Raw genomic sequence first — 13,667 nt, 5'->3', positions numbered from 1 at the left:
CTGTCTACAACTCTGTAATGGATGGGCATGCAGAGACAGCAGGAAAGGCAACAGATACAGTGGAACAAGAGAAATGCTCAATAGATATAAGGATTTTTTTTCTCCTATTTGTTTCGTTATTTTTTTGCAATGCACATGTTGCCCCAAGAGGTTGCCAATTTTCCATGTCTGAAGATGTTCCAACCTCAACAAATCCCTGGAAATCTGATTCAGTTGGGCCTGGTTCAAGAAAGGTGGTTAGGCTAGATAACCTCTAGGGATTCTTACCAACCTATGTTTTTCACTGGCTGTGTAAATAAGAAACACAGCCAACATTACCAACAACCTTCTTTTTATACTACATAACAGTTTAATACCAAAGTAGTTTCAAAGCATTTTACACTACTTATTAGACATCTTTTTACAAGGTAGTTCTTTTTTTCCCCTGTATCTACAATGATGACTAGTGAAGGACTCCTGTCCATTCCTCCAGCATGAATATAAACTACACAAATATAAGAGGTCCATCCTGATGAGGCTTTTGTTGCCTAGCAAAGGCCATGACCTGAAATGAAAGCGTGATGTGCTCTTTGGAGAATGCATGGCTCAGTGATAGTGCTCTGTTACCAGTCAGAGCACTGAATTGCCCTACATGGATAGGTGTGCTGAAACAAGAACACTCGGTGTTGCTTATCAACAGAAACACTCAGGCTGATCTCTAAAATTAAATTACAAAAGGATATTTAAAAAGGACTTGTTTATAGTTTGGCTACTACTTCTGTAAAGCACCTTCCTTTCTAGAATAAAATAATTAAAACCTGCTACATTGTGCCATTCAAAAAAAAACCTGCCTGATACATAAATTTTAGTCTACAATACATAAATTAGAAGCAAGCTATCAGTAAAGCTAGATCTTCAAGTGTATCCAGACAGGCTATACACAATACAAATGAGGACTGTAAAGAAGAAAGAAGTAAAAAAAAACCACAAAACAAAACACAACAAAAACCGTACAAAAACCAGCTAATTTTGATCCTACACTAGAAAGCTACACAAATAACAGCCAACCTGTTTTTTGCCCACAATCATAGAATTACTCAGGTTGGAAAAGACCTTAAAGATCATCGAGTCCAACCACAACTTAACCATACTACCGTAACTAACAACCCTCTGCTAAATCATGTCCCTGAGCACCACATCCTAATGGCTTTTAAACACATCCAGGGATGGTGACTCAACCACCTCCCTGGGGAGCCTATTCCAGTGCTTAACAACCCCTTCTGTAAAAACATTTTTTCTGATATCTAACCTAAACTTGTCCTTTCACCAGCGAGAAGAGACCAACTCCTCTCTTGCTGTAAGCACATTTCAGATATTGGAAGAGAGCAATAAGGTCTTGTCAGTCTCCTTCTTCCCGGACTAAACAGTCCCAGTTCCTTCAGTTGCTCCTTGTATGGCATATTCTTCAAGCCCTTCACAAGCCTTGTTGTCCTTCTTTGGACTTGCTCCAATGCAAACGGTGATAGCTCACAACAGAATATTCATGATACAGGATTCAGTAACCTCCAGGGTACAATTAAAAACTACTGGCTCTCAAATTCTTCTTGCTCTTGTGTAATTTTAAAGCATACTAAAAAGGTAACAAATAAATAAAACAAATAAATAAGGATTTGTTTAAACAACAATAGTGCAAGCACCATGCACAAACAGGAAGGCTGGAATATCATGCCAGAAGAAGCATGGAGGATTCCACATACAAATGATGTTATTTCTACTTAAGCTCCAAAGATGTATAAGAGGCAGCTTTTAACTGCTCTGTTCCAAAAATCTTTTGCACTTGTCTTTCTACAATAACTGAAAAATGTTACCACACTTACAATGTTGAATACCACATTTTTTCTTTTGGAAACATTCATAGTAATGCATACAAAAACATTTACTTCATGTACCACAATCAATTGGTAAGGAAAATTTCTAAGAAAACATGAAAAAGTCTTCTCTGATAATTGTAACAGCTCTTTCTTCTTGACTTAAATTTCTCATTTCTTAAGCTGCATAATAAAGGTGGGGGGAAACAGTCCTATAAAAATGTGCATTGCATCTGTTTTTTTTAACAGTTATCTGTGATACCGAGTTTCAGGCACTTTTACCCTAGGCAGACTATTCTGCAACTAGGCATTTTCTCTTCCTTCTACACACTGCAGTCCCTCCACTTGGAATGCAACAGCAATGCCAGGATTCTAAATGTGCCAATTGTTATATCTCAACAAGCGCATTAAAACGGGAGACACTGAGAAAAGAGAGTTGCATTGACTTGAACAAAAGAGTCCTCAAGTGCTACAGCTGCTTCCATTGAGATACTGTAACTAACAGAACCGGTTGGATTTGAACTCATTTAATGTCATTAATACTGAAAACCATCTTCTACATGCTTAACTACTAAAATGGGTTGACTAAGAGACACAAATCCTAACTAATCCTAACTATCCTAACTAATATTTTGGTTAATTTTATTTTTTATTTTTATATGGAAGAATCATGTTAGTAGATCAGTAAAATGACTGTTCCTTGTTCATGACAAGATGCTGATAATCACCTTTTTTAATATGCCTGGTGAAGTGAAAAATAACCACCATACTCCAGATTGAAATGACCACTTGCATATTTCAATTGTGTGTTCAGAGGGAGTCAGCAACCAAAAAAATTATATATGGCACATCAGTACTGCAGCACAGCTAATTCTCTCATAAGCAGCACTTCTTATATGAACATCCCAATGTTGCCAATAAAAGAAGCATTCCTTCTAGCAGAAGGCATTTCATTAAATGTTAACTGCTCAGATTCCACAAGGACTTTAAAAGACCTCTACCTTCCTGTTTTGCAATTAGAACTCTTCAACCAAATGCAAGACTATAACAGGGTACATTAATCACTTTTTTCTCTCCATATGAAAGTAGAATAATCAGAGGTATGCAAGCAAAGCAGCACAGGCTTCTCCTCCAGACTACAGACATCTCTATGACATTTATCTACAAGAGATTATTAGAAATTCAAAATAGAATGTAACAGTGATCTTTTCTTCTATTTGCAGAAAAAGATCTCTTCCTCTGCACTTTATGTGGGATGCAGTTTAAGGGAAATTTCTGAGGAAAGTGTAGCACCGAATCCCACACAGTCTGAAAGAAGTCATTAAGATAAAAACATGATAGTATGTGTGGGTGGAGTGACAGTGTTATACTACAGTCAAGCTTCAGCAGGAAAAATAAATAAAAGCATGCACTTGGCCTTCGTATTAAGAAGTCACTGTAGCAGCTGGGAACTGCTCCAGAACTAGGAATTCTACATGCATTTCTTGAAAATATTCAGGATTAAGAATATTTTACCAATCTTAAAAAATAAAATAATAATAAAAAAAAAATCATTTGTAGCCCTTACTTTAAAAAAGAAAAAAAAAATGTGTCATGTCAGAAAACATGAATGCATATTGTGCCCTAGAGCTGCTTCTAGACCAACAGTTGGAGAGTCTACCTGCAATATATGCAAATCAGATACAAGTTCCTGTTGTGCCCGCTTTAGATCAGAGTACCAAAGCCTGACTACCTTCACTGCAGACAGACCACATATTTCATGTTTTTGTGATGCTAGTCTAAAGTCTAGTCTTGAACAAGTCCTCTCCTGGTGGATGACACGCCAATGAAGGCCAATGGTATCCTGAGGTGTATGCATTGAAAGGAATGTGGCCAGCAGTTCAAGAGAGGTGATCTTCCCTCCCTACTCTGCCCTGGTCAGGCCTCACTTGGAGTACTGTGTCCAGTTCTTGGCTCCTCAGTACACAAAAGACAGGGATCTCCTGGAAACAGCCCAGCGGAGAGCAATAGAGATGATAAAAGGCCTGGAGCACCTCTCTTATGAGGAAAGGCTGAGCAACCTGGGTCTGTTCAGCCTTGAGAAATGATGACAGAGATGTGGTCTTACTAATATATTATCATATGTATATCTTAAGTGTGGGAGTCAAAGAGACATGGATAACCTCTTTTCAGTGGTTTGTGGGGACAGGACAAGGAGAAATGGCCATAGACATGAGTATAGGAAGCTCTGCACCAGCATGTGACAGAACTTCACGGTGAAGGTGATGGAGCACTGGAACAGGCTGCCCAGGGAGGTTGTGGATTCTCCTTCTCTGGAGATATGCAAGACCCTCCTGGATGCCTACTTGTGTAGCCTGCTGTAGGGGGCCTGCTTTACATAGGGGTTGGACTTGATGATTTCAATTATTTTCTACTACTCCACCTGCTTACATTTATCACCAGCTTGCTGTGAATTATTTTTTCTGAATTGTGCATTGGTTTAGCTTTGTCGGGTATCATGCAAATTGTATTTACATATCTAATTTTAATATTAAAATACAATTCAACAGCATCTATACTAATTTGAAGGCTTTAATAAGGCATTCTTACAGTGACACTTACAAATCAGCTTTTACACATGCAAATGTTACCGTCCTGCTTATAGTTACTTGTTCAATTCATTGTATCAAACTTGCACATTTATCTTGTGAGCTTGTATTTACATCTAAGAATTCTGAACACCACATCCCCAACATGGTAGACATACGCAAAAGACATACTTACAAGTCAAAGACTAAGTAATGGAATCCCTCTTCTGATATGCTGTCATGAAGCCGCACTATTGAAGGGGGAAAAAGAGATAAAAAACAGTCATCTTTCCATGTCTTTAATATCTGACTTTGATTTTTGGGAACTGTAGAGAACTGCTGGTATTGCATCTACATATATGTTCTCATCTGTTTATTTTGTGGCTGGTTTTTGTTTTTGTTTTTTTTTTTTTATTGCTCATTTGTTTTGATTTAAATTCTTTATCCTAAGAATCATCTTGTAAGATGAGTTAAGCAATGATATTGTACGACCGTATATGCAGCTCATTATACAGCTATTTTTAAAGGTGTTCTGCTACTACAGAATGCTGCAGTCACTTCCAATCAACTCCTACACATCTAGATACATAAGACACAAACCACATACACCATACTTTACCTCTGACCTTCATGCTGAATGATGGCTAAACAAATACTAAAAAGCACAGTCAGACTTCATCTAAATGTACCATACTGATACTATTCTACTCTCTTTTTCCTAAGCAGAACCTCCAATCAGTCTTTCAAATAGCATGCACAGGAGCATCCAGCCATTGGACTTTCATCTTAAAATAGTATTCCTAATCTCATACAGCTGTTTTCCCAGCAGCATTAAATCCCAGACATTGTTAACAAAGCAAAATGAAACAAACAACAACAGTGAAAGTGCCTCAATTGGCTGTCTGTTTCAGCACAATTACAAACTTTAAGGGCTATGTTAACAAATTCTTTAATCAGACAATAGATGTTGATTTGAAAGAGAAAGCATCATCTTCGCTAACTGAAAGTATTGGACTGTTTAAAAATGGAAATCAGAAGTACACATTCAGCTCATAGCTCAACACTCTTTAGCTAATCATTGAGAAGGAACTTAAAATCACTACCAGTAGTGTCTAGTTCACTTCTTTTTTTGTCTAACATCTTAAACTAAGTTTAAATTATATGCCTTAAATTTTAGTCCAGATAAAATAGTTAAGTCAAATATTTGACCATGTAAACTAACCAGACTAATTAATTTCACTTAAATGCAGTCATTTGCAACTGCTCAGAAATACAGTGCATCCTCCCTTCAAAAATCAGTTTTCTGTTCCTTGGCAACATATTTTTCTTTGTTAGGAAAATACAACACTTGAAGGTGGAAAAAAAAACCAACAACACAAAGCAACCTAGTGTGAATGTTATTTACACTCCCTTAAAAAAAACACACTAATACCAAATCCATCTGCTCATCCCTTCCCTAGCAAGTAAGGCCAACTAGGTAACAACTATATTCATGCCATACCTTTGAGAATAGTCTTCAAGAACAACAATATTTCCTACTGAGACTCCTTAAGCCAAATAACAAAACAGTCATGGAAAAAAAAAATAATAGGTAAAAGAATCCATAAAATACTGATTCCACATACACAGTGTAAATCAGCAGCATATTTTCTTGGTGGGATGTCTGCACCAATGCATGGGAGGCAAAAAAGAACAAAATGATCAGTGTAGAAAGAGATTTTGATAATGGCAGTCTTATTCATGCAGGTTTACTCAAAGACACTGAAAACATGGTATTAAATATTGGCATTAGTTTTAAGAAGTTAGAAATTCGTTTATGAAAGCAGACAATCAAAATATATATCAAACCTTCACACTCTAAAACTAGATGCATGTAAAGATGCTCAGAGGAAAATGATGAGAAAAGAATTCACTCGCAATTCATCTGAAATGATCTGAGGTGAAGGGTATGCTAGCTAGAAAGCTGAAAATGGGGATATGAATGTGAATCAAGGCTAAAGCCTATATGATTAAGAAAGCAAGCTCTGACTGAAAGTCTGCCAGACTTCTGTAAGGAAGATGCATTTTTCTGCTAATAACTAAGTAAATAACCAGCTGCATCAAACTTTACTGACTCCATCACTATCTGTCTCTAAACTGACACCTCTAAATGTTCTGAAAGGGAATGTGCTATATTCCCACTCATATTTCTATCGTGTACGTATCTATTTCCCTCTGATCTTCTTAACTGTCATCCACTTCAAGCACATGAATGGTTTAGAACTGTGCAGAGATAAATCTACTTGCAAATTGATGCCTGTCAGTGAACGTCAAATTTCCACAGTGGCAGCCAACAGTATAGCTGAACAACTAAAATGAAGAGACTACACAACCTCCTGGCCACTGGTCCTTAGCCAGACCTACAGACAGCAAGGATAGTCACAAAGAGCAAAGGAATTGGAAAAGGAGTCCAGGGGAGGGCCACAAAGATGGTGAAGGGCCTGGAGCATCTCCCCTGCAAAGAAAGGCTAAGTGAACTGGGTCTGTTTAGCCTTGAAAAAAGAAGACTGAGAGGGAACCTGATTCAGGTCTATAAATATCTGAGGTGTGGGGGGCAGAGTGGTGAGGCCAGACTCTTTTCAGCAGTGTGCAGAGACAGGACAAGGGGAAATAGGCAGAAACTGAAGCATAGGAAGTTCTGCACGAATGTGTGCAAGAACTTCTTTACAGTGAGGGTGACGGAGCACTGGAACAGGCTGCCCAGGGAGGTGGTGGAGTCTCCTTCTCTGGAGATATTCAAGACCCGCCTGGACGCCTACCTGTGTGACGTGGTGTAGGGAGCCTGCTTTGGCAGGGGGGTTGGACTCCATGATCTCTGGAGACCCCTTCCAACCCCTACAATTCTGTGTGATTCTGTGAATGAGTGCTTGGGGATATGACAGCTCAGGAAGGTGACTGCCACTTGTTTTATTTCTCTGAACTGAAGAATGATTTCCTGAAAAATTTAAGAGATGACTTGCCAGAATCAGAAAGATGTGATGTCCGGGAAACAGTCATTAGTACTAGTCATAGCTTACACACAACATCCAAGGAAGAAACCATGCATGACTGTTGCATATGCCTATGTACCCATACTTTTATTTTTCTCTAAGAATGCATTACTAGTCAGTTGTTAAACATTTCTTTTCAATTAAAAAATACCTAGGTCATAGGATGGTAGAACTATGAACTAATGTGTGTGGTTTCTTTTATTTACTTTAAGGAAAACTGCAATTCCCAAAGCTAACTGTCCCTCATTACAAAGAAGCTTTGTCAGTACCTCTATCCAAAGCATTATTGCTTACAGAGCCAAATAAAAAAATCAAGTTACCCTAAAATCACTTTGTGTTTAAAACAGAGTTAATTAAGAAAGCACAGCAAAATTATTTTTAGATTTCCCTATAAGGTAGCTTCATATGTTATTTAGTTTTCATACAATGCGTGACATTTAAAACAAAATGAAATAAACATGACTTTTTTACTTAATAATACTTAGCCTAGGGAAGCATCTTGTGTTTACACAGCACTGACAAGACAACTAATTGTTGGCTGACTTCCTGCCCTGAGCTCGTGATGATTCACAAAAGCCAAGTAGGTCTGAATCAGAATCTGGTTCTATATTCTACATTTGTCTAAGTTTTTACAAAGCAGCAAGCCAGCCTCGAGCATAAAAGGCTAAGGTATCACATTGCTGCTACAGTGAAAAATACCGTACTTATAGACTTTAGAGGGACATACAGATTAGAATATCAGCATCACTTATTGTAAATGTCAAGTCATATGAAATATAATTGACTGAAAAAGTGGAGCATGCCAAAAGTGTAAGTACAACTAATCAAATAACAGTGCAGTAGCAGCAAGAATGAGAGATCTTCCAGTACTTTGTATCAGTGTATTTCCAAATAACTCTAGGGAATATCACTCATCACATGCTATTTATTTGTGTCATTTTTTTAAACCTTTGTTTTCAATTGGGTTCTTTAAGTTCAAATTTCAACATCCCCAAATGTCTGCTTTTTAAAGCAAACCAAATGTGGGATGAGACACCAAGTACTAGCCTAGGACAGTAACCTGAAACTTTTAATTTAGAATCAAAACCACAAGAAACATTTGGCTTTTGAGAGCAGTACTTCAAACAGCAACGTCAAAAATACTACCGATGAATAAGTGCTCAAAAATTAGCAATGGCAGCTGGTACAGAGTCTTGATTATGTCACAGTGATGCAACATCAACCTAAAATAGTGAATTTAATAAAATCACCCACAAATCACCTAACAAACCCACCAACTAGCATATTTTGTATCTATTTTAAATTAATACATAGAAAACTAGACCTTTTGATAGCAACTGAAATGGCTAAGAACCATAGTTTTTCAGTGAACACTTTTTGTGTCAATATATCAGTCTTCTACTTGTTGCGTGCTGAAAGCATTGTATTCAGACGCACAGAAGCCGTCACATTTGATTTCCCATACCATGTACAGCCATTCAGAAATACCAAATACATCTCTCTAGGCAAGACATTTGCTTTTTCAAAGAGATCCAAAGACATTACAAAAAGCATTGTTTAATTATTATATAAATTAAAAAAGAAATGTACCTTTAAGATATTAATTTGGTATCAAAACAGCCTTGAGCTTGCAGCTGCAGAATATTCAGCAATCTATATATTCATATAAACACAAAATTCTCATAGTTCACTCCTTCCACTGCTACAGCATGGTATTTCAGGTAATCAGCTGCAGCAGACTGTTATTATTAACAGAATAATTTATAACACACACCTACGAAAAAGCTTTCTGGGTAAGAACAAGGACAACATAAACTTAAATTCATGAGTTTAAAACTGTGACCCTGAAGTCAACAGTACAAGTTTTATCTTGGACAGAAGCATCTGTCATACTCTAGCTACTAAGCAGACCAGTGTGGCATTGTGGGAATGGGTTTCTAGCACTTCCCCTCCTGCCTGAAACAGAAGATGCTCTCCATCATGCACTTGTGTAAATGGCCTTTCTTCATTCAATGTCATGTCATCACGTCAGACCTGTAGTTCCCTTCTGATTAAAAAAAGGATTGGGTTTCGAGATTATGAACTATGCATCTTCTCAGGCTAGTGAGGCTGTTTTCTTATTAGTCAAACTGCAGCCTGACGTGTCCATGGAGATTTCTTCTTAAAAATTTCTTTTTTTTTTTGCCCTTTCCTCTCATCTGACTCATACGAGTGAGACAGGACAAAACCTCTGAATCAGGATCACATGCCTGTGATTGTCTCCAAAAAGCAAAATAACTTGAGGCTGCCAGAAAAGATCAAAAACTGTCTTTTGGCAAGTGCCTTTGCTGAATTCTTCAGTCGGTTCAAATACAGTTTTATGTCTGTAAATCTGCTCGATGAAAATCACAAATAAGCATGGGCAACTCAGAAAAATCCATGGTGCAGATAAGCAAGCCTTACAGTCTGGAGTAGAAGGTGCACAACAGCGCAGAGGCAAATGCAGCATGGCCCAGATCTTGGCACTGCACTCTGCCTACAGGCAGCCCCCAAGTCAGTTTTGCACTGCAGAAGACGAGAGATGTGGTGGTGACAATCTGAGAAGCTATTCACAAAGTTTGAGAAGTGATTCACTACAGAAAGCATTTGCATATCTGTTTCTAACATATACAGTTCTTTGCACACACGATAGCAAGCAAGATTCAGGCACAACAAAGGAAAAGGCAAGTTACAAAGTATTCATCATATCTAAGAACTCCCTTCTGTAACCCACACTGCAATTCCTATTCCTCCAGAGTCACTAAAAGCAATCAGCAGCAGAAAATGTTTCCATTTATCTCTTTTGAAATGATTACAGCTACATCATCTAATCATTATCAACTAGAGTTAGATAATCCCTGAGTGCTTCGTGAGTACTGTCATGAACAGCCACATTACATGGCTGAAAGAACACGCGATTTCTTTTCTTTTCCTCCCACTTCTGACAACCAAGTTGTTGCTCTTGAGCAACTTAAAACATCTGAAAGAAATGGAGGGAGCATGCAGCTCTATTGAAGAAATACTGTTACACCTGTTAACAGTTTTTAATTGCTGTTCTATGTTTATAATTTTACTAATTTAAAGGAGAGCTTATATTGATTGACTTTATTAGTCATGTATTTATCCATTAGTTTGGATAAGGTCCAATCAGACTGAAAAGTAAAAATGATCTGATTTTATAGAATTTGTGCTCAACTGTAATATTCTGTGTCTGTTACACAGAGCACTCCATAGTATAATAACCTAAAATCAACCTTATCAACTTGTTTAGCTCACATCACTGAGAGAAAATATTTGACAAGACTCCATGAAACAGAAGTTCTGGCTCATAAACAGCACAGCACCTGCATGACTGTACAGGGAATTGGGAAACTGCCACTTCTTCAGTGCAGTGTCGCTTGTTTATTAACAGAGAATGGAAAGAGGCAGTGCAGTTAATGGTAATGTAGACAATCACTTTCCCTTTGCTGCTAAAAGATGAAGATCTATGGACTCTAAGAAGAAGCATCAAACCCATAACTGTTGAACCAGTGCACTGCTTGAAAGTTATGGAGTTTGTCAGCAGCACAGGTTTGAAATGGGTTTCAGAGGCACAAAAAGATTGTTGTATTTACTGAGATCCACAAATGGTTTCCTCAAGCTCCTGTCTTCCAGTAAAGAAGAATAAATTAAAGGACAGATGTGCTTTCCTGACACATTTGTTTCCAAAAATACATTCAAATCTTTATGCAGATCTTATGTACTCAGTCTCATAAGGAAAATAAATAAATAAATAAAAACCATATAATTACTTTTAAAAATGAGCTTTTAAAAAGCTCCAGCACTTGGAAATAGAGCTAAAAAAAGAACACAACTACACCTCAGTCATGAAAGGTGTACCTGGATATATTTATTGTTACTATCTGACCCACTTAGTTTTCTATTCCAAAACACTTGTTTATTAGTATTTTCTGCTTTCTCATATCAGACAAAGTAAGCCTCTCACTCAGCAAAACTGCTTTGCTGAGAAGTGAAAGATCTGTACTTGCTGACCACTGTCAGGGCTCAGACCTTCATGGAAAGTCACCCTTGTCACCTCTCCTATTCCATCAAATAAACTCAGAGGGACAAGGGAAGGAAAATAAAGTGATGGCAAGAACTTAATTAGAAACTCACACAGATGTCAGTGCACAAGTCTGCCAAGTCAGCAGCGCCAAGAGCTGAGATCAAAATCTAGATTAATCCAACAGACTTCAGTTTAGATCTGTAGCTCCCAATCTAAACATGATGACCCCAAAACTGCAGATGGGAGCAAATCTGCAGATGCAAAAGCTTCTGAACCACTGCTCAGGATTGTTACTGTGTACACTGATCAGACATCTGGTTTTTTTTATAAAACAAACAATAACAACCAACCAAGTTTCACTGCAACCTCACACTCTGTAGCTCAGTGCCATAGATTGTCTTCTGTTTTAATCACTGCCACTACCACCTCTCTTTTGATGTATGGAATAAATAATGCCTGTTGAGCAATCAAACTCCATAAAAATAACCGGTATGTAACAGTCAAAGGTACAGTCTGCAGACATTAAACTCAATACAAAAAAGTGTATATTGTAGTCACTGCTATGGCTACAGCTCATTTGTCCAGCCTACATAATCAGCTTTGATATCCCTGTGAAAACAACTAGTAGTAAGTATCGGTCCTACCTACTAACCAAGCTGGATAAATACCCAAGTACTCTGCACTGTACTTCTGTGACCACCAACAGACCAATGTCCAGTATCCATGTCAGGAGGCTAGAAGCTGAAAAATGACCCAGAAGAGAGCCTGTATGGAATGAAAGAGTTGGCAATGTGCAGAGCACACGTCCCCTGTCATCTACTAAGGCACTGGATGAGGGACGTTGAAGTCAAAGGGTACTTGGCTCTTGGCAGCACTCCTCTGCATGCAGCAGTGTCCTTTTTCCCTTGCTCAACTCTCAGGAACTCACAGCCAGAAATTTGGGCAGTACTGTTAAAGCTGAGATTGCTCAGCTTCATCATAAAGAATACTGTTCTTCTGAGACCAGGAAAGCCTGGGGCCCTCTACAATAAATCCTCTCAGTCATAGTAAAAAGAACTTAGCAAATATTAGCAAGAGCCATTACCTAACAATCTGAAATATTTAAGGGCTTATCTGTTAAGAGTAGTATCATAGCAAATCTCAAGGGTAGCTGATTTCTGAAAGATGTTAAACAGCAATACATTTGTATCTAAGAAAATAATCTTCCCCCATGATGCTAAATACACAAGTGGTACACGGTATTACCTAACTATTATTAAATGGCTTTTTGCAAGTCAGTGGTGTATTCTATAAACCACTCCACATTCAGCAACAGCAAATGCAAGTCAGCAGTTTCCAAATTCATTCAAAATATAAACCATTTTTTATTACAGTGCAAGTTCACTGCTATTTAGGATCAGCAACCTGAGCAGAAAAAATTAAAACTATCAATCCGGATACTTACTCACAAAATAATAAGTAATGGGACAATTAATTAGGCAATTTAGTATTTGGAAAGACTGTGTTTTTCCCCATGTACTGTTAACAGTAAGTGTTAACCAGAATGAACAAAATTGCATGTGTTTTACAAATACTCATTTGCAACCAAAACCCTCACACCAAGGTCCCTAGACAATAAACTTCTGTATTCTGACTAAATGCCAGAAATACTTTCACTGCCTTTATTATAAACTCAAGTCTAAGTCATGCTTACCAACCAGTTTATCAAAATTTTACCTTTCAGTTTTACTCTACAGAAGATAAAAACAAACTATTTCCCAAAGCAGATAAAAGGCAAAATTTTGAAGTGCAATTAAATCGAGGTACCAATGTCAAAGCAGATGGCTTTCAAATGCCAACTCTTCAGTCATGGTGAGAAACTCTTAATTCATTCCTGCAGGATTAAGGCTTACAGGTTAAACATGTCCACACACTGCAATGTAAATTTTGTGGGAAAAGTGAGAGAAAAGGGAAGAATGCTTTCTTTATGCTACCATAAGGTACAAGAGTCCTACTGAGCCTCTTTTAGCTGCCTAAAAAAAAAATAAAGCAGCTTCTCAAGTCATGAAATCTGATGTATAAGCATGATGTATAAGCAGAAACAGACCCTCTCAAGGTGCAAGTTCTATGCATGGTTTAGCACCCTAACAAAAGAAATTTAAATCCAGAATCTGACTCAGCC

The 13,667-nt window shown here is 37.7% G+C and overlaps 1 protein-coding gene across 9 annotated transcripts in view; it reads right to left on the bottom strand.

The window, feature by feature from the left end:
- The window catches only part of CAMK2D (calcium/calmodulin dependent protein kinase II delta), a 145,834-nt gene that overhangs the window by 57,169 nt on the left and 74,998 nt on the right, over nt 1-13,667 (bottom strand). For all 9 annotated transcript variants that reach the window (XM_015861974.2, XM_015861973.2, XM_032444318.1 and 6 more), the window contains one exon: nt 4,611-4,665. In XM_015861974.2, coding sequence (XP_015717460.2) covers nt 4,611-4,665 — 55 coding nt within the window. The remainder of the gene's footprint in view (nt 1-4,610; nt 4,666-13,667) is intronic.

Source organism: Coturnix japonica, chromosome 4 (genome assembly GCF_001577835.2).
Source record: "Coturnix japonica isolate 7356 chromosome 4, Coturnix japonica 2.1, whole genome shotgun sequence".
NCBI lineage: Eukaryota > Metazoa > Chordata > Aves > Galliformes > Phasianidae > Coturnix > Coturnix japonica.
The sequence above is the reverse complement of the archived record's forward strand: the minus strand, read 5'-3'. Positions and strand labels throughout refer to the sequence as shown.